Here is a 24,796-nt window from a genome sequence, read left to right on the forward strand (position 1 = left end):
TAAATGAGTGCTGCCCTTAAAATGCTGATATAGCTTGCAAATATGATATAGCAGGTCACTTTCCTTACACTGGCTTGGGTGCTGATGGGGGTCTTTGAGAAGGCTGCTGAGGACAAGATGAAAGATGTTGACGGAATCGTCCACACTCTTCCCCAAAATTATTGTCAGCTGTGCCAAGTCCTCCTGAATATGCTGCTGCAGGAAATGCACTGAGTTCTTCACTGGTGGCTTGATTATCTTTTCCAATGACTAAAGAGCAACAAAAGACAAGAATAAGCATAGCCAGCAACACCCAGTTCAAGCACATGTCGCACAGAACTACAGTCTCACCAGAAAGTCAACTGCATCCTAGAGGATTCCTACCACTTGAACAAATAAAGGCAGGTACGAGGGTAGCTGCACACATGCAAGTGCATGAAAGAACCAAAATCACTCCCAGCAAAGAAGTGAATTTGGGTCTTGCATCTTAAAAGCCTGCCTTAGTTACTTGGCAATATGATGAAAAGGACCAGCATCATACAAAGGTTTCACTACATTTCATGCAGCCACTATTATTGGAAGGTACCTGAGGATCTTTTGTAGCTCCCAGTAACATTGTCAAATGTGTAAGCAAGCGCATCAGAACAAAGACAACTGGGGACATGGCTCGATCAGACACTCCCACTGTTTTTCTTTGCTGTGGATCTCCAAGTATATGGCCAGTTTGAGTTCTGTCTTCATTTCTCCTGTTGGAAAGTATATATAGAGATTTTTTTTTGCCTTAACAAAAGACACACAAGAGATGTCTTTGATACCCACTACTGTCTTTTTGACCCATAAGTTCTTTGAACGCCATAGAAGCTGCCAGTTAGAAGTGCTGCAGGGGAATGAGGATTTCCAGTAAGTTTTGTACACAAACAAGTCAATTTATTTGGTTTTGCTGGCTGATTACTCTTCCTTCGACAACTCTTCCTAATATGTTTTCTCGGAAAGAGGCAACATCCAGCCCTGTAGGGTGAGATTAGCCAACTCCATGCTGGACTGACGAGAAGCCACTGCTGTTCGAATTAGTAACTTACAGCCCTTGTGTAAGAATATTAAAGTATTGATCCAGACAATCAAGGAGGAGGGGAGCTTTGGTAGAAGTTCTTCAGTCATGCTGATCCATTTAAGAAAGCATTGCCTGTCACTATATGTTGGTGTAAAACCACGTAACTTATATCAGCCTGGATGAGCAGGGAAATGAAAAACTAAACCAGCAGCTTGACAAGATCTTATGTTAAGCCAGTTTCTGCAGAGTTAGAATTATACCAGCACTCCTAACAGCTCAGCCTCTTCTCCCACAGAGACCAGTGTCCAAGCCAACGGGGAATCCCACCTTTCAGACAGCAGCATGAAGTGGTTGGTACCTTTTGCCTTGAAAGTATGACAGGCAAGTACTGCATCATTTAGTGCTGAAAAGGTTAATGAATGAAAGCATACCGGAATTCTTGAAAGCCACACAGTGGTTTATGCTGTTCCCCTCCAACCTGAGCACCACAATCAAGACAGCGGCTAGTTTCCATTGGGAGGCCACACTAGCAAAAGGTAAAATGAGAACACTGAATTCCAGATTAAGAGCCTCTCCACCAGAGAAAGAGAATGAAAAAAAAATAATCCAGGCTGTAACTGGTTAACTCAAAAGCTGCCATATACTTGCAAAGGACCTCTGCCTTTCCTGTTTGCTACATTTATGGTATAAGCTATTCTAAATTTTACATTACAATGGCAGAATGATTAGTAATATAGAGTTTAGAAGATGAACCAATGTGCAATAAAACATTAAAACCAGTAAAAAAAACTAGTTTGTGGAAAACACCTCCTGCTTAAAAACCCATCAGTCTCAAATTCTTACCTCTCCTACAGTGCAGGGGTGGCCATTTGGACATGCTACCAAGAAAGAGGAACAAAACAGGACAGTATTACAAGACAGACATTCATGAAATCCCTGTTAATTCCTCTCACATGGACCATTATCTTGGAGCAAGAAATACACTCCAAGATCTAATCAAAGGCACTGAACATCCCAAATCTCAAAAGGAGCAATAGGCCCATGTAGGAACACAAAGAATTTTTCAGTGCTTCTCTCCTTGAGAAACAAGGAATGGAAGCCTGAAAGATTCTGCTACTGAGTACCAAATGGGCTGGTAAGCGTGAACATTCCCCCACCCAGATTCCTAGTCCGCAGTAAGATCCTACTGTGGAAAACAGAGCTGAAGGTGGCAGAGGACTGCTCTTCTGCTCACAGCACTTAAACACTGCCAGAAGTAAGAGGACAGGTCTTCTGTTTAGTCTCAAGCTTGTAGTTGTTTACAAAGTTTGAGAGTGCAGAAGCTCAAAGCACTCTGGTGCATTACCCACATAAACTATAGCTACAAATCTTAATTTACAAAGGATAACTCATGCTGAGGAGAGTGTCTGTCTTCACATTCGGAACAGCTTCATTCAAAACCCAGGGATTATCCTTCAGGTTCTTTCACAGCCAGCCAGGAGCACTTACTGTACCAGCGCAGAGTGGCCACTCCTTCCCAGGCCCTCGCCTGAGCCACTATATCTTCTGGCATCGTAGGCAGAAAAGAGTGCTAAGGAGGAAAAAGGAAAAAAGATGACAAATGAATCTATAAATCAGTTCTCTCCTGTAGCAGTCACTCACTGGTTCTTGATTCATTAATGGAAACAAGAGACATCTGAAAGCAGAGGTCATGCAGATGACATACATTCACATTTTCAAATTCTGCCTTTGAAAATCCACTCTTAAAAATTGTCAGTATTGTTTAGACTTGCATGTGCACTCTCTAGACACCCTGAACCAGATTCCTCTTGGGGATGGCCTGATGTACCCTGGTGTGTATTAGCACTTTTCCTTACAGCTTGGATAGCCAGAAGTAGAGGCACAGATCCCTCCACCCTGACTCAGCCCAGGGCTCCAGGAGCCATCACCCCCTACAGCACACAGGTCTCCACAGTGTGACCTGCCAACTGCTTTCAGACTTGCTCCCTCACACAAAGTATTTGCCTGATACTGCTCAGGATGCAGAGGTACTCTGAAAAGGTATCAAGTCCAGAGCTTGTGCTGTGCTAATTAATCCCAACAACACTGAAGAAATCATACATCGGTAATTCACAGCTGAAACAACAGGTTGGTGCTTTTGATGTTAAGAAAGGTTAGGTTACCGCGGATCCAGAAGATACATGGAAGAACCAGAAATAAGCTGAATTGTCCTCTCAGTTAAAGCTCCTTACCTCCATGGTGTGCGGATGGAATGCCAGATTCCTCAGGGGCTGCAGGACAGGGTTCTGCCCGCACAGCAGGACAGCAGTGGTGTGAACAGCCATTTCAATCAGTGCTCCATTGCGGATTAAGCTTTGAGGATCCACCGTCAAAAACGGCAGTGCATTCATCACAAGAGAACCTGCAAGGTGCTGCAGGTCTGGAGAATTCAGAACTTGGGAGTTCTGGATGAACTCAGTCATAGCATCCGTTTGCTGGAAGCACATATTTAAAAGAAATCAAGCCAGCATGATATTACCCACCAAACTGAAGAGGACTATCAGCTGCTTCCCATACTGCATTGCCCCTGCTTTGAAAATATTTCCAGTCTGCTCAGATCAGGACATAACTGTATTTGGGGCAGAAGAACAAAAGGCTCTTCCACCAATGACTCAAATCTTATTCATCCTTATCCCTGAAGCATGTTTGTCACAAGCTTCCAAAGTGAAGTATCTTACCTGCTGTTTGGGATGAAGACTCGAGTCACTAAGTCCATACAGGGCAGTGACCTCCCTGAAAATAGCCAGGAGCAGATGGACAGATTGTACAGCCGGGGAGCTGCTAGATGCCTAGAAAAGAGGAACTGATGGTATGGCAGAGAACAGGCTATAGCTGTCACAGCTAAAGTTACTGGGTGTGCAGGCTTCAGCAGGTCTGTGGTAAAAGTTCTCCCCACAAATGAAGGCACATCATGCAGAAATGGCTGTTCAAGCCATAAACGAGTAATCTGCCAGCACTCAAGCTGACAGAGTTATATCTCAGAAACCTCTCAAGTATTTTATTCTTCTAACATCCAGTTGGAATTGCAATCTCACTAGGCAGCAGCCTGCACATGCCTTCCCTGCAAATCAAATCAAATCAACATGCAAGTGGAAAAAAAAAGAGTAAGTCACAACCAGTGGATAATAGATAGTACAGAGACATTCAAAGGTGCATTGTTTGCACACTTCTTCCTGAAAATTTTCATACACAGAATACATATTGGAAAAAGGTTACAATTACACAGAGATCACTTTGATTTTTGCATGGCAAGGTACAAGGTGAGGCAGATACAGGAAGGCAGAGAGAGGGCAAAAAGCAACTTTGATTATCTGCCTACTCTCCCAGCAGCTGGCTACAAGGTGCCTGTATTGCATACTGCAAAACAAACTGCTACAATAGATTACAAGGGAGAAAAGCAAGATGAGAAATAACCCAAGTGTCATATGCTAGAACACAGGTGAGAAAGTAAAGCAAACGTGTGTGTGCCAGCAGCCACCACAGTAACTTTCAAACAAAGGCATCCAAGACTTCTCTACTAGAAGAGGCACTGCCAACAAAAACACAAAGCTTAAACACTGACCACGCAGAATCCACAACAGGATTATGGTAAGGAGAGCGTGCCCTACCTTCTCTGCCTTGAGAAGACCCTCAATCTTGCACTCAATCATGGCTTTCCCCACAGCATCACGCAGGACTCTGTAATTCTCGCCACATGCCAGGTAACGATCGATGTGATTAGACTGGCTGTTCTGTACCTACAAAGGGAGAAGCCCATGGTGGGCACTGTGGACCATTAACCACCATTGGACAAGGCAGGACCTCCTCTTCCTCCCAAGAACTGTGGTGTTTCAGCATTCACAAAGAGACAGCAGGCAGGCATGGCAACCCAAACGGCTTCTTGCTGCCTTAGACTCCATTCCATAGAGAGCAAGGACGAGTCATCTTCACAACCACTCCCACTGTAGTGAGTACCCCAAAAGCCACACAACAGTAGAAACACCCCAAAGCAGCACAAACTGGAGACTAAGCACAAACCAGAGCCATCTCCAAGGAGACACCTCTTTACCTGTTGCAGAATTTCTGCTGGGAACACCCAGTTAAACTGCGCCTCTGTGACAAGCTTCTGAGCAAATTCCATCCCATACTGACTAGCAATTTTCCGGACTAGGTAAACACGATGCCAGTCATTTTTGGTGAGGCTACAGAACACCCTCACATTTCCCAGATAACGTTGCTTCTCCTCTACCTGGTCTTGCTCTGGAGCGGGGGAAGAAAAAAGAAAAGAGGCAAAACCACATTCTGCTTTGTAAAACTTTTCTGTCAGTGCTAGCCGTAGCACCAAGCCCCTTTTACTGGTACTGACTAATTATACAGGAGAATTTAAAAGCCTTCTCTTCCTCAGATGCTTATCTAGTGTTTCCTCAGTCAGATTTTAGACAATAATTCATTCTTCAACAGAGGATGACTCCCATTTCCTTCTCTCAAGGAGTTTTCCTATTCACTGGTAGCTCATTCTTGGAGCTCTTCCATCTTGGCTCAGTAATGGCTTTCCATTATCTCAACTGCCAAGGTGATGGTGCTCCTTAAGAGTGATCTCCTGGGATGCGTTTTGCTAGCCTAACATCCTCAATGCAGGGGCTGGACACTGAAGTCCCTTGAAATTAGTTATGTTACCACACTTTGATGCTTCATGGACAGCATAAGAACCTGAGACTGCTTTGAGTTCTCCTTTGAGTCAGCAAATCAGCTCAAAACTTCTTTTATTTTTTTCTGAAGTATCTCATTGTTGCAGCACTCTCAAAACTAGCCAGCTGTAACAAGGTCTTTTACCATCACATACCGACATACTCTTCATGCCAGCGCCTCTGCTGCCTTCTCCTAGTCTCTCCTCATCCAGGGCACACTCTCTCTCTCTCTCTCTTCCCTTTACTTCTTCCTCCTCTCTCTTCCTTGGCTGCCCAACCACTTAACAGAACCAGCCACAGCTGCACCTTATCTACATCGGCCAACCCACCGCCCCTGAAGCCAGCCCACAGCTGTATGTTATCAATATTAATTAACCCAGCTTCATTCCTCTACATCTCTTCATCCTTTTTAGCTGCACAAAGCTCTCTTTCATATAAAACAATAAGCAGTCACATATCTGAAGCATCATTTATGCTTTATTCATTTATTCATTAAAGTTCACTTTAGTTGGCTCTAAATAAAATTTCATTGTTAGCACTTGGAGGGTAAGATAAATCTCCTTCCAAAGGCACAACTGCTACGTAACTGCACCCTAGGGGTCACTGCCACAGCCTTGCTGCTAGTTATAGAGCACTTCAATACGTGGTAAAGAGGTCAAATAGTGACTGGCATTCCCAATGGAAGAGAGAAGAAAGCTGATGCACTCATTCTTGGCCATGCACCAAAACAAGTTCTAGCACGGCACAGGTGTCTATACCATGTCCAGCCCATCTCCCACAGCGACTCTGCTCTGTATACAGCATTTCCATTTGACAGCAGAATAGTTAAGACTTACCTGTGCGCTCATGCAAGTCAAAGAGCAGCTCTACAGCCTTACTCAGGTACAAGCGAACTTTGGCTACTGCCTGCAGATATTCAACGGATGATTCTTGAAGAGTTTCTTGATTGTTCATTGGGAAATAGTTCTCTGGAAAGCCTCTGTCTCTAGGCAGATAGTTTCTGTGCTCATATCCAAGGCTGCCCTCAGACTTTTCACACATGGAATCCTAAAGATAGGCCAGAATGTTGCATGAGTAGCAGAACTGCTTAAATCATAAAGTACCACTGCAAGGGACATTATCTCCACTGCATCAAGCACATTAAACTTTCATGTCTTTCTCAGCACCCTCCACCCCAATGCCATTGGCTCCTCCCCAAGAGCTTTAGGATAAGCACCAGAGAGATCTGCCACATCACCAAACATCCATTTCAGTAATGCACCCAAGCTCTCTCCCACATTTCCTAAGCATGTAGCTGAGCACAAGTATTATGAGCATGCTGACTGGCCACACACATGCTGAGACACACATCACATGTTCCAAGATGCCAAGCTCTACCCATCTTTGCCTGAGGATCAAAATCTGTATTCTTGCTATCTACAAAGTCACCATTTTAATGAAGACCGTAAGAAATGAAACTCTGCTATCAAGTTTGCTTAAAGTTGTCCAATGCATTAAAAGTTATGCAAGGGGAGGAAAGGGAACAATCCAAATGGCATAATAATCTCAAGCTCTGCAAACAAAAAGTGTCTGCAAAAAACAAGACAGTAGTCCAGCAGTGGACTACTGAAACTAGAAATCCCATCCTGCTGCACTATGTTGAAGCGAGTCTTCTTGGGCCTCACTTAACACTTAAGACACTTGCCCAAGGCGTCCAAGAAAAAAAATTTATGTAACACTGCGAATGCACACAAGCCTGAGCTCGAAAAGCAAGGCTCATTACTGGAGAGCAGGTTCTGACCAACTGATTTGATATTAACTTTCTTTTGGGCTTTCTAATTGGGCAGCTAGTTACATGCACAAGAAACTTGCCTAAAATGGCCAAGGAGTTTCTAGTATTGACACTTTTATTCCTGCAACAGTTTTATTGCCCAGCTCTTACCTGTCCAGCACCCTTACCTCTAAGCAGTTGACAAAAAGCAAGTAGAGTTCTTTTTTATCGTTTTTCTCTAGGATCTCATTGTGCTCTACCCGGGACAGGTAGTGTTGCACATCATTTTTCACTTCATTGAAGCTACGGGAGAGAGAAACACCTCCTTGTCACACCTGCAATACTGACAGCTACTAATATTCTAAATCATAATCAAACTGCTAGTTACATCCATGAGGGTCACTCTGGATCTATCTGGAAGATGGAAAAACAATTGTGCCATGTTTTGCCAGATGTCATCTAGCTTCACAGTCTGTGCTAGGCTTTTATCATCAACAAAGCTAAATTAGCATTTCTAGGGCACAAGTCATCTGACCTATTTTAAGCATCTGATTTAGGAGATAAGCACACTTGAGAAATGGCTTTCTGTGCGCTGACTGCAAAGGGAGGCTGGAAGAGCCAGTGTGAATTGAGAGGTCTGTGTAAGCATACAAAAAGATCATTCTTGATTAAGTATCTGTGGATGAGCACTGCTGCTTTGCTGATCTAGAGCATATCAACTAGTCAGCTGCCTTTAGGCTACCCAAGCCATCCACATTCAGCACAGGTTTACGTTAAGAATAGCTAGGTAAACCTTGGCACAGACTGGTCAGATACTTTAAAATAAGCTACATACAAGCCAGCTAAGCTGCATAACTAATACAGGCACAGGATGAATTTCACCTGTAATTATTTAAATTCAATGAATAACATGGAAGTGAGGAGAACCATCAGATGGGTTTGATGAAGTCATGAAAACCAAAGCTGAACCACCCCCCAGAGTAACATCCATCAGTTGACTGACTGTGCTCACCTGTACTTCAAGAGAAGCTTCAGCATTACTGAGCGGATGATGGGAGTTTCATCCACTTCATCATTAAATGGTGACAGAAGTTTTGTGTAGATAACAGGGTGATCTGTTGAGATAAGAAAGAGATAACTTTGGCAGGTGAGAGAAAGTAGCAAGAGAATCAGCTCCATGAGGCTGAGCATCAGGACAAAGGGAGCTCACCTGAACCTTTTGGGAGGCTTCTATGAACAAACAGCAGATTAAGGAGCTCTTGGATCACCTCTGCCTCAGGGGGCTCATTGTCCTTGAAGCACATAGTCGTGACCACATCTATGAAGAAATTATTGCATCTCTGCCGGAACAGGGCGTTTCTTGCTATGGCCTCTCTATGGGAAGGGTAAAAAGCATTAGGACAATGTTCAAATACAGAACCACAAGTAACGGATGAAGCAAAGCAGACACAAGAAAAAGTCACCAAGGTGACATCCTTTTCCAGCTTTCCAGGAAGCAAGCTGGATTTGTGCAACACTTCAGTAGTATTGTGTGCAAAGCTGTATCACATTGACAATTAAGATCACAAATGGCAATGTGATGCCATTACCCATCACATCTGAGAAATTGTAGCAGTCTGGTGAAGTTCCCACTGACAGGAAGCTCTGCCCATGGCGGGGGGCTTGGGACTAGGTGATCTTTAAAGGTCCCTTCCAACCCAAACGGTTCTATCATTCTATGATTTTTCATGGGTTTGTAACTAGTTTTCTTACAGGGGCCAAAGCAACTTCCTCCCTTCCTCTGAAGCAATAAGGAGAAAGCGGACAGGACCTGTTCCAGCTCCAGAAAGAATGTAGCAGAGTTCCTTCCACCCATTCTGACGTGTTGACAACTTCAGAGTTGCAAATCAGCATTTCCTCACACAACTAGCCTCACTGCAATGCTTCCACCTTGGAGGGGATTGAGTACCTGAGCTCCGCAGAGATATCTAAATTAACATCCCCCATGGCAACTCTGCAGTATGGACAATGCATCTGTGCTGGTACTAGCCATGTCCTGATGCACTTCTGGCAGAACACATGGTAGCAAGGCAGGCAGACTGGACCCTTCGGCTCTCCCAGGCAGATCGGACATGCCTTCAGACCATATCTGTAATTCAGAAATAGCAATGAAAACAACGGCTTCCATGTTGTCTTACCAAAAGCATTTAAGACGTTCATCTGCAACTAGACCAAGAGGAGATAATGTAAGACTAGTTGGCTAACTGCTTAGTCTCAGGGTGTAGAATAAAATTGAAGTTATTGTTCTTCATTAGGCTTTCACTGCATTGCATACAGCACTGCCTTACACCCAGAAATACGCTGGCAACATACGCAATACTCCTACCAGACCTTGTGACTTGTCTCAGCGTCAGTACCTGTATAGCCCGTTACTGACTTCATCCTTACATTGGCACAGGACTTTCATCACTGCAACAAAAGTTGGATGAGTTTTCATGTCTGAATCATGCTGAAAACACTGCAGAGGAAAAGGACAAAGCTAAATGACTCTGCTCTAATACCCAAGACAAAAATTCACATGATCAGCAGAAGCAAACAGGGAAGAGGTAAAATCATATCTTTGCTTACCTCGGCAAGAAGCAAAGTATGTTTTTTCACTAAATTCTCAAATTCTGGCATCAGAGTGTTGATGCCAACCAACACGTGCTCTACAAACATAGACATGCAGAAAACCCGGTTCCAGCAGACACTGTGTGAAAGAAAGCATGATTTCAAAAAGTACAATTGTGAGCTGACAGCATGAATGGAAGTGCAGTACCAGGTCAGTCTAATCATCTCACTGATTTCCATGCTCACCACTACAGCATTTGCGCATGTCTCACACAACTTCTTGCGTTACCCTTTGAGTATCAGCCCTGGCTTTTTGGTCAAGGACAAAACACATAACAGCACCTAACACAGTGAGCTTACAGCATAGGAGCCTGTCCTGTAGACAGCTGCAGCAGAACTAGGACTGCTGCGAAAACCTGCTCATACCTCTGACTTCTATATCAAGGAAGTAATGAAAAAAATAATCATCACAATTAACTACACTTACTTCACTTTGGTTAAACCAAACAAGTCTGTGAGAAACTGGGGTAACTCTCTGGGCTTGTCTTCCAAGAGACAAGACTCCACCTTAGATGCAGTCAAGTTCCCCATCTCTCAGTCATTACATACAGGGAACGAAGTGGGGAGGAGACATTGCTGGTTAACAGAAACCTAAGGAGAGTTTTAAATAACACCTGAACCCAGCTGGAATGCACTGGATGATACTGTCAGATTTAGTGGGAGAATCTACAAGAGATGGGGGAAAAAAATAATTTGATTCTTGATGCTTGGTATGTAATTGAGTCTAGCAGGAACCTGGAATGGTTTTCAGAATCTCCATCTGAGAACAGCAGCACCAGCTTTCAGCGTGTACTGATGTTCTTTGTTAATAAGAACAAGGCAAGACAAAAGATCAAGATTGCGAGCAGATCTGTGGTACATACTTGAGTTCTTTTAGCAGCTGACAGCACCGACTCCCACTGCTCTCTAAATCCTTGTCTTTACAAATATATTCAATGGGCATACGAAGATTCTTCACTTTCTGCAGCCAGTTCTCTGGATGGGCTGTCTGCACTTGACTCTCCAGCTCTTCAGCACATGCCATTGCAGCCAACACATCCAAAACCTAGATACACACACAGGGTGTAAGTATAACACAACAGTTGCATTCAGAATTATTTACAAACCTTGAATTCTTGATCTGGTTTGCTACAGCATATGTTCTACTGAATAATGTTCTACTTGATTATCCTAGGCTCTGGAATTCTCATGGTCATGATTTGGAGCACATCCTATTAACTGATTCTGCGAAAGCAGGGCAAACTGTTTCAAAACCTGCTAGTAACAATGATAACATAGCAGAGTATTCCTAATACTGAGGACCCTGACAGAGCTTGTGCTTCCCACTTTACTGTTGCTGAAATCAAAAGGAGACTGAATGCTAGCTAATTCAGTGAAGACAGCTCTCTGCTAGGGCTGAGGACCACAAAATGCCTGGGGTAGTGACTTTACCATCTCTGAATGTGGTATTCCATATTCTTCCTGGTTATTGAGGTAGGCAACCACATTGGGATGTACAGCCAGGATCCTAGCAAAGTTCTGCAGGCGGCTCCTGAACCGATTGTATCCAACGTGCACCCAAGGCACGGAAGGCACTGTCTCTTCTCTTCTGAGCGATGTTGCCTTCCATTCCTCTATGCAGGATAAGAATGCAATTCGCAGACACTGAAAGTTTAGGGAAAAAAATCAAAATCAAAAAAGAACTTTTATAACTCATTTTGTACTGGTAATCCTGGAAAACTCTGAAAGAAGAGAGTTAGTACTTTACAAATACAGCCTTAAATGATGTGTCAATCCTCATAGGTGCTCCTATGGAACTGCTTTTCTGAGTAAGGTCTCAGCAATCTCTGCAGCCACTGTAAAATGCATTTGCTTTGTAGCTACCTTACTATGAGTCTGTCTCAGAGGGGGATTTTGTTTGAGAAAGCAACATTGATACAGAAAGGCATGTTCACTGGCATCATACTCCACTTCGCCCAAAGGGTTTCCAGCTCTTGCTCCAGACACTGACCTGCAGCTCCTCTACGGAGGACACGCCAATGGTCAAGACAATGAAGTCTGTGATATAGCACTGGAAGAGCATCTGCCTTTCTTCCTCAGTCAGAGCAGAGATAAATTTTCCTAGTGCAGTCTTCTGGAAGATATCCACAAACTTCTCAGCTTGGTCTGGAAAATGAGAATGCAGAAAAAAGCTGAATATTAGGAGGAGGCTGGGTTTGACACAGCTTCTATCCTAAACAGACTGACACGTAATTAATCACTGATGCATTCAGCAGCCTTCTCATGCAGAGGGAGCTGAAGCCAGGCCTTCTCAGCCCAGGCACCAGTATCGTATTTATGGAATCTCACCTTGTCATTAACTCTTGGCACAGAATATGCCAGAGAGACTAATAGTGAGAAGCACAAGGGAAAGCTAGTTGCACAAAGCTCTGCTGGCTCATATGAGCACAGTGGGATGGAAGGCGATGCCAGGGTCACAAGAGGGTAAAGGCATGGTAGTGACAAACCAGAGTTTATAGGGCAGGCAGATGGAGACGGTCAGTGTCATGAGCTCAAGCCAGGCTCTCACCTTCAGTGTTTTGGATGTATTGAGCTTCCAGCCACATTTCATCCAAGTACTCCTTTATCCTCCAGCTGAAGGGCATCTCATTCCCAGCATCAGCAGACACCATCATGTTGTTCTGCACCAGAATTATCTCTGGCTGAGAGCTAGGAAATTAAAAGGTCATTAATGCACTGGGCTTTTGCCCGAGAAACACTTTCAGGCAGGAGGCAAGAAGCTGCAGAAAGCAAGAAATTAGCCCTAGAAGGAGATGAGGGAAAAAGGAAGGAACTGAAGGGCTCCTTAATACAGCCCATCCTGTCAACTGTGCAGCATTAGGACTTACTTACTCAGTAAGCATTCCCTGGCAAAAGGGCTGTAATGGCAGGACACGTGGGCTCCAGGGGCTGGGTAAGAAGTGTGAGCATGCCAAGAGATAGAGAGCAAAGCCCAGGAATACTGCAGATAAGATAGAAAGAACAGACTTTTGAAGTCACCAAGAACTGTCCTGCTGCCTTTGGCACAGCACCAGGGAGCAACCAGCAAACTTCCACAAGGATCTGAAGCCAGTGCTGGACTGGTCCCAGTGCTGCCAGCCAAGCCCTCCTGCTGCTCTCTCCGGTGGCTCACCTGTTCTTACCCACACTGTAAGGGACAGTCAGAAGTTTTGTATCACTGAAGATGAACATCCACAGGTTTGTCACCCACGCAGCTGCCGGCCTGACCAGCAGCTCCAGATTGCCATTTCTGTCTATGACAGCAATCAGGAGAGCCAGGAATGGAGTGATCACGTTCTGGATTCGCTTCCACAAGGTGTGCCTTTGGGGGCAGAAAGAAACCAAGAAACCCAGAGGGAAGGTGAGAAACGATATCAGCAAATCAGGAGGTGGCCATCCTGAAAAACTGCTGACATTCGTATGCGAGAATGTCCTAATCCTGCCTTTAAGGGGGGGAAAAATATTGCCAACAAAACCCCCTACATTTCTCTCACTTGTGGCTTGCCTGTAGTCCCACTGTTCCACTCAAAGCGCTTGTGCATTCCTGTCCCAGTACAGCCCATTCAGCTGTAAGTCACTCTCCTTTAGGACCAAGAGAGGATAAAACTGCCTTCAGAGAGCTTCCAGCACAGAGCAGAGACTGACACTGCAAACGTTCAGATTACACAAAACTGCTGTCTCTGCCACACAGCTGTCATTTGCAGATTTTTCCTGGAAGCCTGCAGGTTACAAGGTAGTGCAGCTATCCTCACCTGAAGGTGCCTGCCTCCTGGAGAGCACTGAGGTTGGAAGCCTCCCGAAGCACCCAGTTTTTTGGGTGAAGGGAATTTTCTTCTTGCTTCTTCAAAAGGTTGGAGAGACGAGCCTTTATTATCTTCAGGAAAGAGGCTAGAAAACAACAGGGAACTTGCATTTTCTTTTCCACGGCTTTTGGATCCAAACCCAAATATCACACCAAGCGCAGCATTTTACAATTGTTTCAATAATTAGCCAACTAGGTGGGCTGGGGGGCGGGAACGTGGAAGATACAGCCACCAGAGCTTGCACAGCCAGAGAAAAAGCCAATCTGAACTCCAGGAAAAACCCTACAGCCATCAAAACGAGTGATAGACTGGAGCACAGACACATGCTCTCAGGAGATTGCCTGGGAGATCCACCTTGTCTGTATTACAGCAAGCACCACTGACCTTTGGGTTCCCAGTGAATAAACTTACATGTTTTGGTGGTCCCCTAGATGCTCAGGGACACTACCTGCTGCAGCCAGGGAGCACATACCTTTCAAGTCATCCTCTTTGGACAGAAGGCCAAGGAGAATATTAATTCGCTTTCTGCTTCGACTAAGATCTTCATTTTGGTCCTGTAGCATCCCCACAGCGCTTTGTACACAGGTCCTCAGAAGTACAGTAGTGTCCAGGATTTCACCCTTCCCAGAAAAGTGTGAAAATAATTTCATTACTTTTCAGTTTTACCCCCTTGCCCAACACTTTCCTCTTAAAATGATTATAGTGTTCTCTAGAAAGGGTCTGTCCCTCCTGACATCCCATCTCCAAGTTTTCCTCTCATCTCAGGCTGCAAATCTAAGCTGTTCTTTTGCTATCGAGTATACAATGCAACTTTCAAACTGGCATGCGACACAGCATTTGTATTAAGACTCTTACAGGGAAAAATTTAGCAGTTCAGGGAAAAAACGTGGAAATGATAAACATGCCCTCCCTGGGAGACACTTAGGCACTAGGGGGTCAAAAGCCACATGCAGTCACCCTCATACTGTGCATCCTCCAGCTGATGCTGTCAGTGGAATGTGAGCCAGTCTTAATATGGCTGCAGCACAGCAAAGCCCACATCCAACTCCAGCACAGCTTCGAATGCACACCTCAGCCAGAAAGCACAAACAGCTGGAGTGGCAAGCTCAGAATCACAGTTCTCAGCTTCAGGGTGTAGAAAGACAACAGAAGCTCTTAAAACTGATTTTTGAAAGTTACAAGTACAAAACAACTAAGGAATTAGAGGTTTCTTAGAATGGTTTCTTTAGTAATGCTGATATTGATTAGGCAGCAGGGGGAGGACTTTGTGACTGATCATTGACATTCATGATACAAATAATATTCTTGATGGATTTCAAGGGAACTGGGATGCAAAAAGGCACGTTGCACCTATGGATGACAGAGCAGAGTGCCATATGGACAGCTGAGAAGCAAACACATGTATTCTCCACCGACCTCATAGTGATCTGCTTCTGGCACTGGTGTTTCAGCCTCCATCTCGTTTGGCTCCTGTTCGTCACCATTCACAGGCAGAGCTGCAACTGAGGTGTAGAATTTTTATCAGAACGGTGCAGAAGGGTACTGCTTCTGTCAGACAAGATTTTATTTAGCAACTGCATCCCAGAGCAGCAGAACATCTGTCAGATTCATCATCACCTGCATGAATAGCTGAGATCCACCTCTCTGAACACAGCTACGGCTGCTAGGGCTGTCAAGCTTCATGCAGCAAGAAATGGAAGAACTACAACACTTAGAGCTAATTCTAAACTCTACCAGAATTTCTTAAGGCAGCATGGCAAAAGCAAGAAGCATAACAAAAAACTAAGGGGAAAGAAAAAGCCTTTTCTAACCTTCCTACAGGTTTAAGTGAACAGATCTACATTCACATAAGTGAGAGATTCTCTGGAGCGACTCCTTGTCAGTAGTCCCTGCCATGCAGCACCTGCTGCCTCCAGGGCTGAGACAGAGCACTCAGGGTGCTGAGCAGTGCTAATACCACATTTTTGCCAAAAGAAAAAGGGAAAACTAGCAATTTAACTTATTCAATAACCTAAAGTTGCAGTAACTAACTAATTACAAATACAAGTTGGTAGCTTTGTGGTGATCCCCACAAAAAACACCAGATGCTGAGCAGGGAAAACCATTACCTATGTTGTACTAGGCATAAGTTCCATTTGCACCAAGTCTGGGACCATATCCTCCCTTTTCCCCACTGGCATATCAACACCACTGGCTGGCACAGCCAGCAGGCAGCTCACCTTTGGTTTTACCTGAATCTTCACAGAACATCTGGCTGATGGTGAGGTTCTGCAGGGCAGTCATATCAGAGATCATGTCCTTGGATCGACGGAGATCGTCTATATGCACCGACTGCCACAGTCCTAAAAACAGAGGGCAGAAAAAAAAACCAACAAAGCTTCACACCTGCACCATGCTCTTTTAGAAGAGCTTCCCAAGAATTATCTCCCAGGACCTGTGGGCTAGCAGTTCACATTCAGAGTTCGCTTACTCTCACTTCCTGATGCAGAAAGGGAAAGTGGCAATTTCTTTGAACATGCTAATGCACACTACCCTGACTGGCAGGATGTACATGCTACTAGGCCTCTGAGGCTCTTGGAACCCAACACACACAGCAGGAACCTTGCTGCTGAAAGCAGAACATGTAAGCATGTACTCAGGAGTCTCCTGGAGAACAACAGGACAACGCAGGTAGCATCGTGTGTGTTTGCTGCTCTCCAGCTGACTAGAAAAAGGATTCACCTGTCAGTGGGCAAGGCAAGGTGCTCTCACAGAAAAGACTAGGGCTGCAAGGTACCGACTGCCCAGGGGCCATCTCTGTGGGTAAGGGAAGCAGCTCTGACAGCCCACTGGTTCCAGATTTTAAGCATTAAAAAGGTAGTTGAACAAGAGAAATGTTGCCTGAAGCCAGTTCAAGAGTAGGGAGATGGCCAGACCCACCTCCATGGAATCCCACATAGGATGTTCCTCCTTCCACCCGGGAAAGCTTCATAATAAAGTAAACAAAGACAGAGACTTCTCCCAGGTCCACCTTGTTGATTTCATTGACAACAGCATATCTATGACAAAAAGAAATGCTGCTGACAGATCAAAGACAGACAAAAGTTCATGGCTACATGTCTTTCCTCTGTAAGAGAGGGCACATTTTCTGTGCCTGTACAGACACAAGCAACTCGCTCAGCCCTTCCTCCCAGCTGGCTGTGCCAAGCCTGCCACCACTAGCTATGCTTTGAATGACATCCTTGATCCTCAGCTCTTCATGACTTCTGCAGCCAACAGCAAGATTTCACACTTCAAAGGGGATTGTCTGGTAATTTGACCCATCTTAGTTTACTTTGACTTGGGTTATAAACTATTGGAAATAGAATAGTGCTTCTAGATTCATTCCACTACAGAATAAATAGAGGATTACACATTCCTGACTCTAAAGCCCCCAAAACAGCACTAATAATCAAACAGTGGCGAGGAGTCACCAAACAGAACAGCTAGCTGGGAACCACTTCGCATTTGACTTACCTGGCTGAGGCGACGAGCTGGGCATTTTGAGAGCCATCTTCAAAGTCTGTCTGAATAATAAGGACTTTATTTCCTGATGTGGCATCAAGAAAGTCTCTGAAGAGTGAAAGGGGGTTTAAAAGAAGTCATTAAGTATAAAAACAAAAAATTAAAGACTGTAGAAGTAGTCAACTCCTAGCTTTGGCTGCTGCAGGCAGAAGGAGAGATTAAAACACCCATCCTATACAGATGATATAACTTCAAAAACCCATCCCAGTATGATGGGGCTAATACAGTTTGCACTGAGCCAGTCCACTGCTCAGTACAGCATGGCCTCTTGCCTCTCTTTTCCATATGTGTTACTCCCAATGTTCTGCCCACACATCTTCCACCCAGATGACAGCCTATGCAGAGCAGGAGAATGCAGGACCAAACTCACCGGATGCCCTTCAGGAATGAGTACTCTGTGTCAAACTGCTGCAGGAACAGGATCTGAGGCCTCTGTGCTTTACCCTGCACTTCTCTCTCCAGGCAAGCAGCATCGGCACTGGTGAGAAGCCTTGAGAAGGTGGTAACCTGGGAGCGCAAGATGCAGGTTTGTTCTTTGCTCAGGAATGCAGTAGGAAGGCAGCAGAGACCTTATCATCTATGCTCCCAGACACTGCTAACTGGCTGCAGAGCTGGACTGCACCCCAAAACACACATTTAATTGCCCCGCCAGTAAGCAAAGGGTCAAATAAGACAGAGCCACTTTCAAAGTAGAGATGCATCAGCTGCTCAAACTCACGCAAAACCCCCAGTTGCCAGGAAGAATCAAATACTGTTCCACAGACAGCAGAGGTACTAGATTTCTCAGGATACAACAACACACCTCCTGAAATACTCACCTCTGCGTATCTGGGCACTAAGCAGCAAGGTAGTTATCAGGTTTACTCAGGTGTAGCCATAACAGAGCCCCAGTAGTGTAAACTGGAAAACTCAGTGCAGGTTGGGAGGGTTTTGAAAGGACTCTGCAAGACACTCACCTCTGTAAAGACTGTTCGGTACCCAGAGCCAGCGTGGACATGAGCTCGGAGGAAGTCTGCAAAAGATGTGTGTTGCTGCTGCTTGAAGTAGATATTGGCCAGAGAATCTGCCATAAACAAACCCACTGAGTTGCAGAAGCGGATCACAGAGTCTGGGGTAGCACAGTTCAGCAGGGCCAGCTGGGCTTCCTTCTTTACGCAGGACACGAGTTTACTAGGAGGACATACCGGCTTCAGCCTCTCCGTTGTCTGCAGGACCACTGAGGCACAGGTATTAGAGTGGTAGCCCACAAACACATCAGAAGGGCTATATTTGTGCTTGCTTATGAAGTGCTCTTCTGTATTGGCTGCAGTGAACTCGTGCACCCACTTCTCCAGCTCTTTCACAGCTTCTCTTTGCCCCTTGTCCAGGACGGTACTGATATCCAGGTAGTGCTTTTCCAGCCTGTTGATCAGTGGGATGGGAAAGTGCTTATACACCACATCTTTCTCCTCAATGACTATCAAACGGAACTTTGGGTGTACTCGGCACTTCACCCGATGGGTGCCCAGCCCCAAATCAACATACTTCTGGCCAGCAAGGTACACGTAGTATTGATTGAGGGCATCATAGAGGCTTTCATAAAGGTTTTGCAAGTTGAGGAGGACAACCATTTGGCCAGTTTCCATGCAGACCTTCACACGGTTGATGTTCCTGCATATCTGGGTGTACTCTTGGTCCTTGGGGAAACTGGAGCCAAAGATAATTTCTGGTTGTTGTCGAGCAGTAAAAAAAGCTTGTTGAAGGATCTGCAGTGCTGCATAATTCTCAGTCAAAACAAGCAGGTACCTACAATCACCATCTTGGCCGCTGCTGTAAACATTCTGTCGTATCAGCTCTATTCTACTGATATCATGAGCACGTATTTCTCCTTTTTCCGGTAACTGTGAGGTGAATATTTCCAAGGCATTGACATCATCTTTGCCACCAAAGTTACGAAGAACAACTTCAGCTATCTCTTGAGGTGTTGGCTCACTTTTGGAGTTCTTAGCTAAGGCAAAAAACATCTTTATGAGGCTGTAGTAATCACGCAGACCAAAGAACTCCCTGTCTTGGGCCCTGCAAATATTTTCATATGCATCTGCGAAGTGGCAAAAATACTGTTCGACCTGCAAAGCCCCTCGTGCTGAGCAACAAATCCCCTTTGCACTTTCTATGAGCTCTTCTTTGCTGGGGTCACCACGTGAGACAAAGATTCCTCGATTCATCTTAGCAGGATCCAAAGCCCAGTTGGAAATCCCGATGAAGCCAACCTTTTTGTGAGGAAGAGGGATATCATCTATGCAGCCATCTTCCAAAAGTGGATGCAAAGCCTTTAAGGGCATTTTGGGAGAGTCCTCTGCCAGCCCAATCTCATCCAAAACCACCACCGAGACATACTCTTCCAAGTTCTTCCCTTCCTGGAATCGAGCACAGTGCTTGAAAGTGCCTATGATTCCCTCTGGAGTGGAGAGGGGGCTGCACTGAAAAGACACCAGATGGATCTGCTTCAGGTCCTTGAACAAATCTGAATGAGCTGCTTGGCCCTGCATAGCGTCAGCCACAATGGTTTTTGCAAGGGATTTGGAGCTCCCAGGCTTCCCAACAAGAAAAAGGGGGATTTTCAATTCAATGCAGATGACCATCATAAAGACATTTTCCTTCAAGGCCAAGTTTCTTGCTATGGTATCTCGGAGGTGCACACCATTCAGGAATAAGTCCTGCATCAGGGAGATTTCTTCCAAAATCTTTTTCTGTGTATCATAAGGTTTTGGAAGGACCTGGCTGATAGTACTCCTATACACCTCCTTGTTTTCCAAGGATGCATGATAACAGACCCCAACTGCCAGCACTAAGGACCAGATAACATTGTTCCTCTCAACGGTGTTCTTTGGAGATCTCTTCTCAGCAAGGAACTTCTCCAGTTCTGTCAGCAGTAGTTTACTGCGCTTGTGAAACCACTTGAAAACTTCCATGCAGCGTTCCACATCCCGCAGGCTGACAAAGCTGCATTCATCATCCCTCTGCCTCATGTATTGCTGGGAAGCAAAGAGCACTTCTGTCATTACCTCTGCTTCAGACTGCTTAATTGGGATGTGTTCAGTAACTCTCTGTACAATCTGCTGTATATACATTTTTTCAGTTAAATTGTTCAGCTGCCCAAAATCCCAAACTAATGGGATCATGCTGGGTGGGAGTGCATGGACCCGGTACACAAGCTGTCGCAGTGGAATAGACCCAAGCTTATCCTTCGTCTCATCTGCTTTGACACGGTATCCCAATCCAGCTGATTCCAGGCGCTGAATCACCTTTGGTGTGTGCTTACGGTAAGGGTTGCAGGCTGCTATGATCCGCAAGCCAGAGCAAGAGACCAAAGGCTTCCCCTTTACTGTGTGGTCACACAGGACTTCCTTGATGCTGCTTACAGCCTCTGTTGTGTTGGCTTCATCGAAAAAGAGGACTGTGTCCAACCCATGCTGCTGCTTATTAGTTTTAGCAAGGGCTTCTGCTTTTTTGATGCTGGCATAAATCATCTCTGCAGTAGTACCTCCATGAACTTTTACAAGCTTCATGTTCTCTACCTCTAGGTAGCTTCTGCGCAGCTTGCACAGAAACTTTATAAGTCTGGTTTTCCCACAGCCTGTTTCTCCCATGATGACAACTGGGATGTTGCACCTGAATCGCATCTCAATAGCCAGGATTTTTAGCATATTGTCTGTTGTGAGTTCGTATGTCTCATCAGGGTCTATCACCCAGGGGATTCCCAAAACCATGCAAAGCTTCTCTAGCTTCTCATGACGAGGCAAATGATCAAATGCAATATTGAAGGGAACTCTTTGGAGTAACAAGCCATTGTACAACTGTGAAGTCATGACATTTCTCTTGATAATGTTGCCATTCAAAGGATTAATGGCATCGACACCACCTCTCCCATTAGGCTTCAAGTGGAAACCAATGAATGTCATGGACACACGATCTTCATTGAAAAACAAATATGGATGAGGCTCGGTCTCCCACTTTTTCCGAATGCGGAAAGGAAGAAGATCTTCTTCTGCAACGTTCTCCAGGCTGCAGAACTGCCTTCCTGAACTTTGATCGGAAATGCTTAGGGAAGGTGTTGCAAAATCCCTTGCCATTAAAATCAGGAAAGTAACGACAAAGTTTTTGAAGCCTCGCAAAGTGTCCTGGACAAAGTCAGGGTTGCAAAAGACAGAAGCTTCACAGTCTCTCAACTGAACATTGAGAAACCACGCAAAGTTTCGGAGTTCTGACCAGGAGGGATCTGTGACCCCACAGTGCAGGAGGAACTGCTGCAGGCATTCTGCTGGGCTCCCTTCCACAGAGCGTGCTTTGTAACAGAATGTGTCCAGATTGTAACCCTGATCAAATCTTTTCAGATACTGGAAAGGTCTCTGGAAAGCCTCACTGCAAAATTCCTCCTCATCCATTCCTGGGTCTGAAACATCCCCAGACCCAAGCGTCTCCATTTCTAGCACTTCCTTGGGAGATTTGCATGTTACTTTAGGGAACACATCAAAGAAATTATATTTCTGGCTCACTGACATCTGGAGAAGAGGAAAAGAAAATAATGTTATCGCAAAGCTGTAGCCGTAATCTTCTTCAGTTTGTTTAATCTGTTCTTAATAGTATTCTTGCCTAGAATCACAGACCTAACTGATTAACAGCGGCTAGCCTACGCAACCATGACATCTTTTCCTCTGTGCATCGCTTCTGCTTAAAGTGCATCACAACAATTAATATTTCATCCTACAGTCTCCTTCCTGTAACATTAGTCCCTTGTTACCTCCAGACCTTTCTCAGTGCTACCTCAAAGAAAAAGAAATTAAACCCAGAAGCTGTTATTATTTATCCCTGTCACTTCTACACTCTAGTCTTATAGCTGCATATAAATACTCTAGTACTTTCAAACATGCAAAGTAACATAAGGAAGATTAGATTTTTGCATTTGTTTCCTACACACATTACAACGGAGACAGCAAGGCTTGGACTAACAGACCTTCAGAAATTACCAACCCAAGAAAACCACAACAGGTGTCATTTACTCTCTGGTTTTAAAAGCACTTTGTACAACGCCATGGGCACCACTTCATAAAGGAGATGCACAATACACCCTGATACAAACAGGGAATTCTTGTGCTATGTTTACGGTTAGTCTCTACAACTCATGTGCAGCTATACACAAACATGTGCAAAATGACTGAGAAATTCAGAGCAATCAAGTAATGCTGTGTACATACACGTCTTGCTGCTTTCTTTGGCACTGGTGACGCCTCAAGGATTTCAATGATATACAAATGGCACTTCTGTCGTAGCCACATATTTCCATTATTATCTGTCAGATACTGCAAAACCAGCAGCTTGAATAGAAACTCTGGAATTCCACTTTGTACCTAGCAAGAAAAGGCACAAAGGTATTTCTTCTTTATTTATTCAACATAACTTTGCAGAATCATAGAACAGTTGAGGGTGGAATGGATCTCTGGCAATCACCTTGCACAACCCCCCTGCTCAAAGCAGGCTCAGCTAGAGCAGGTTGCCCTAGACCACGTCTAGCCAGGTTTTTAGTATCTCCAAGGCTGGAGACTCTACAGCTTCTCTGGGCAACCTGTTCCAGAGTTCAACCACCTTGATGCTGAAGAGTTCTTTGTTACTTACACAACAATTAGAAAACATGTCCTAGTGACACGGCTTACTAAGAAACAAGAGTTTTAAAGAAACAACTTCTGCAAGGATCCACAAAGAGCTGCCAGGACAAGGCAGCTGTGGGAGGGATGTACTTACTGAAGAGGTGATATCAAAATGGAATATCATAGGCTTTGTCTGGTGTTTTATTTTCAGAAAAGGCAGAAGAGATTTTAGCACTACATCTTCATCCACTTCTGGTTCAATTAATCTGATGGTTTTCAGAAGTTTTTCACAGTTAGGGTACTCCTCTTGCAGTCTCTCATGTAGCCTCTTCACATACAGAGATTTCCCTGTTACCATAAAAAACACCACAAGAATTAAAGCCATCAATATTGAATACATTATATTAAGGTCATAATAGAAACAAAGGACTCGAATGTTTAAGTACCCTATCCTCTGAAATCTCTGAACCTTCCTAAAAACATTCCAGAAGACGAAAGCCTAGATCTGGTTAGAGCGGCTGCAGCTTGGAATCAAAGCCATTGCTGCTGTTGGCTGCTGAAAGCTGTCATTATCCACATAGCTTGTTTTGGTTGGACTACCTAAGGCAGGCTTTACTTTTTATTAGGACTTGAAACTATTTTATTATGTGGTTGTTTCTAAAGTAAAAATGGGGGCAGGTGCTGTCAAATAGACAAGCACCCTCAAGTTTCCTATCTTATCCTGTAGAAACTAGTTTTGCCAGCATTTGGGCAATGGCAATGACTTTGGTTTGTTGTTTACACTTGGCTGTAGTCTGCATCTGCTGTTCCTCAGATTAACGTGGGGAATGGGAAGACTGTTCCACATCCACTGGCTACATCCCATCACGCTAAGCTGTATGTAGTGCAGAAGCTGGCTGTGGTAGGTCCATTCCACAAATACCTCCCAGTTATGGATGTCTGGGTAAAGCTGTCTCTCGCAACCTTTTATACTGTTCAACCCCATCCTCAGTGGTATGAAAGATTTGTAGCACGACACAAAAGATAGGTTTATATAGCCTTCCAGACTGAAGCTAAGGCAGCAGCTATTCACAGATAACACCCAAGAGCTGCTCTGGATTTCTGAAGTTTGACAAAGGATGCAATTTGTTACCAAAACTGGTTTAGATTTTCTCATTGATCCCTGGAAAACATCATAGCACTTTTCCTTTTGAACCTGACCTTTTTCATTGGGGCGGTACTCTATCAAAGCCCAGGAATGGCTGGTAAGGAAAAAGCAAGATCTGACATTAATCCTGTATGCATGCACTAGAAATAATTCAGACTCAAAAGTTTACAGAAGAAACACACACAGCCCTGGACAGCCAAAGCACTTACTGGACCACCAACCTCTAACAGCAGGCAACAGCCAAGGAACAGGGTAAGAACACACCTGACACAGCAACTCTTTCCCAGTATTTTTTCAGTGATTTGCAGCTCAGGAGCTCTGATGTCAGACATTGCATCTTTGTGTTTAAATAGCCCTTGATGGATGCTTCTCTCATGACTATATCTAATCACTTTTTAAGCCTATGTAAAGCTTTGGGTTCCACAATTAAAACTAAGCACTATTTGAAGAACCACCTTCTGTTTGCTTTTCAGCCTGCCAAGTAGTTTTACTTAATGCCCTCTAGCTTTCTGCATTAAGAGACAGA

At 44.6% G+C, this 24,796-nt stretch overlaps 1 protein-coding gene across 5 annotated transcripts in view; it reads right to left on the reverse strand.

Moving 5' to 3' along the window:
* The window catches only part of RNF213 (ring finger protein 213), a 55,062-nt gene that overhangs the window by 6,925 nt on the left and 23,341 nt on the right, over nt 1-24,796 (reverse strand). For 2 of the 5 annotated variants that reach the window (XM_027795994.2, XM_055797788.1), the window contains exons 25-55: nt 23,278-23,471; nt 22,734-22,886; nt 18,456-22,040; nt 17,870-18,006; nt 17,452-17,547; nt 16,876-16,994; nt 16,176-16,298; nt 15,373-15,458; nt 14,429-14,576; nt 13,906-14,041; nt 13,287-13,475; nt 12,684-12,823; nt 12,126-12,280; nt 11,567-11,779; nt 10,999-11,180; nt 10,094-10,214; nt 9,883-9,983; nt 9,435-9,614; nt 8,697-8,860; nt 8,499-8,601; nt 7,675-7,789; nt 6,573-6,783; nt 5,118-5,308; nt 4,678-4,806; nt 3,748-3,858; nt 3,262-3,504; nt 2,519-2,600; nt 1,874-1,908; nt 1,462-1,556; nt 566-725; nt 69-249 (exon numbers count right to left, since the gene is read on the reverse strand). In XM_027795994.2, coding sequence (XP_027651795.2) covers nt 69-249; nt 566-725; nt 1,462-1,556; nt 1,874-1,908; nt 2,519-2,600; nt 3,262-3,504; nt 3,748-3,858; nt 4,678-4,806; nt 5,118-5,308; nt 6,573-6,783; nt 7,675-7,789; nt 8,499-8,601; nt 8,697-8,860; nt 9,435-9,614; nt 9,883-9,983; nt 10,094-10,214; nt 10,999-11,180; nt 11,567-11,779; nt 12,126-12,280; nt 12,684-12,823; nt 13,287-13,475; nt 13,906-14,041; nt 14,429-14,576; nt 15,373-15,458; nt 16,176-16,298; nt 16,876-16,994; nt 17,452-17,547; nt 17,870-18,006; nt 18,456-22,040; nt 22,734-22,886; nt 23,278-23,471 — 7,878 coding nt within the window. The other 3 variants (XR_008746135.1, XM_055797789.1, XR_008746136.1) reach the window with 3 other exon arrangements.

Source organism: Falco peregrinus, chromosome 2 (assembly GCF_023634155.1).
Source record: "Falco peregrinus isolate bFalPer1 chromosome 2, bFalPer1.pri, whole genome shotgun sequence".
NCBI lineage: Eukaryota > Metazoa > Chordata > Aves > Falconiformes > Falconidae > Falco > Falco peregrinus.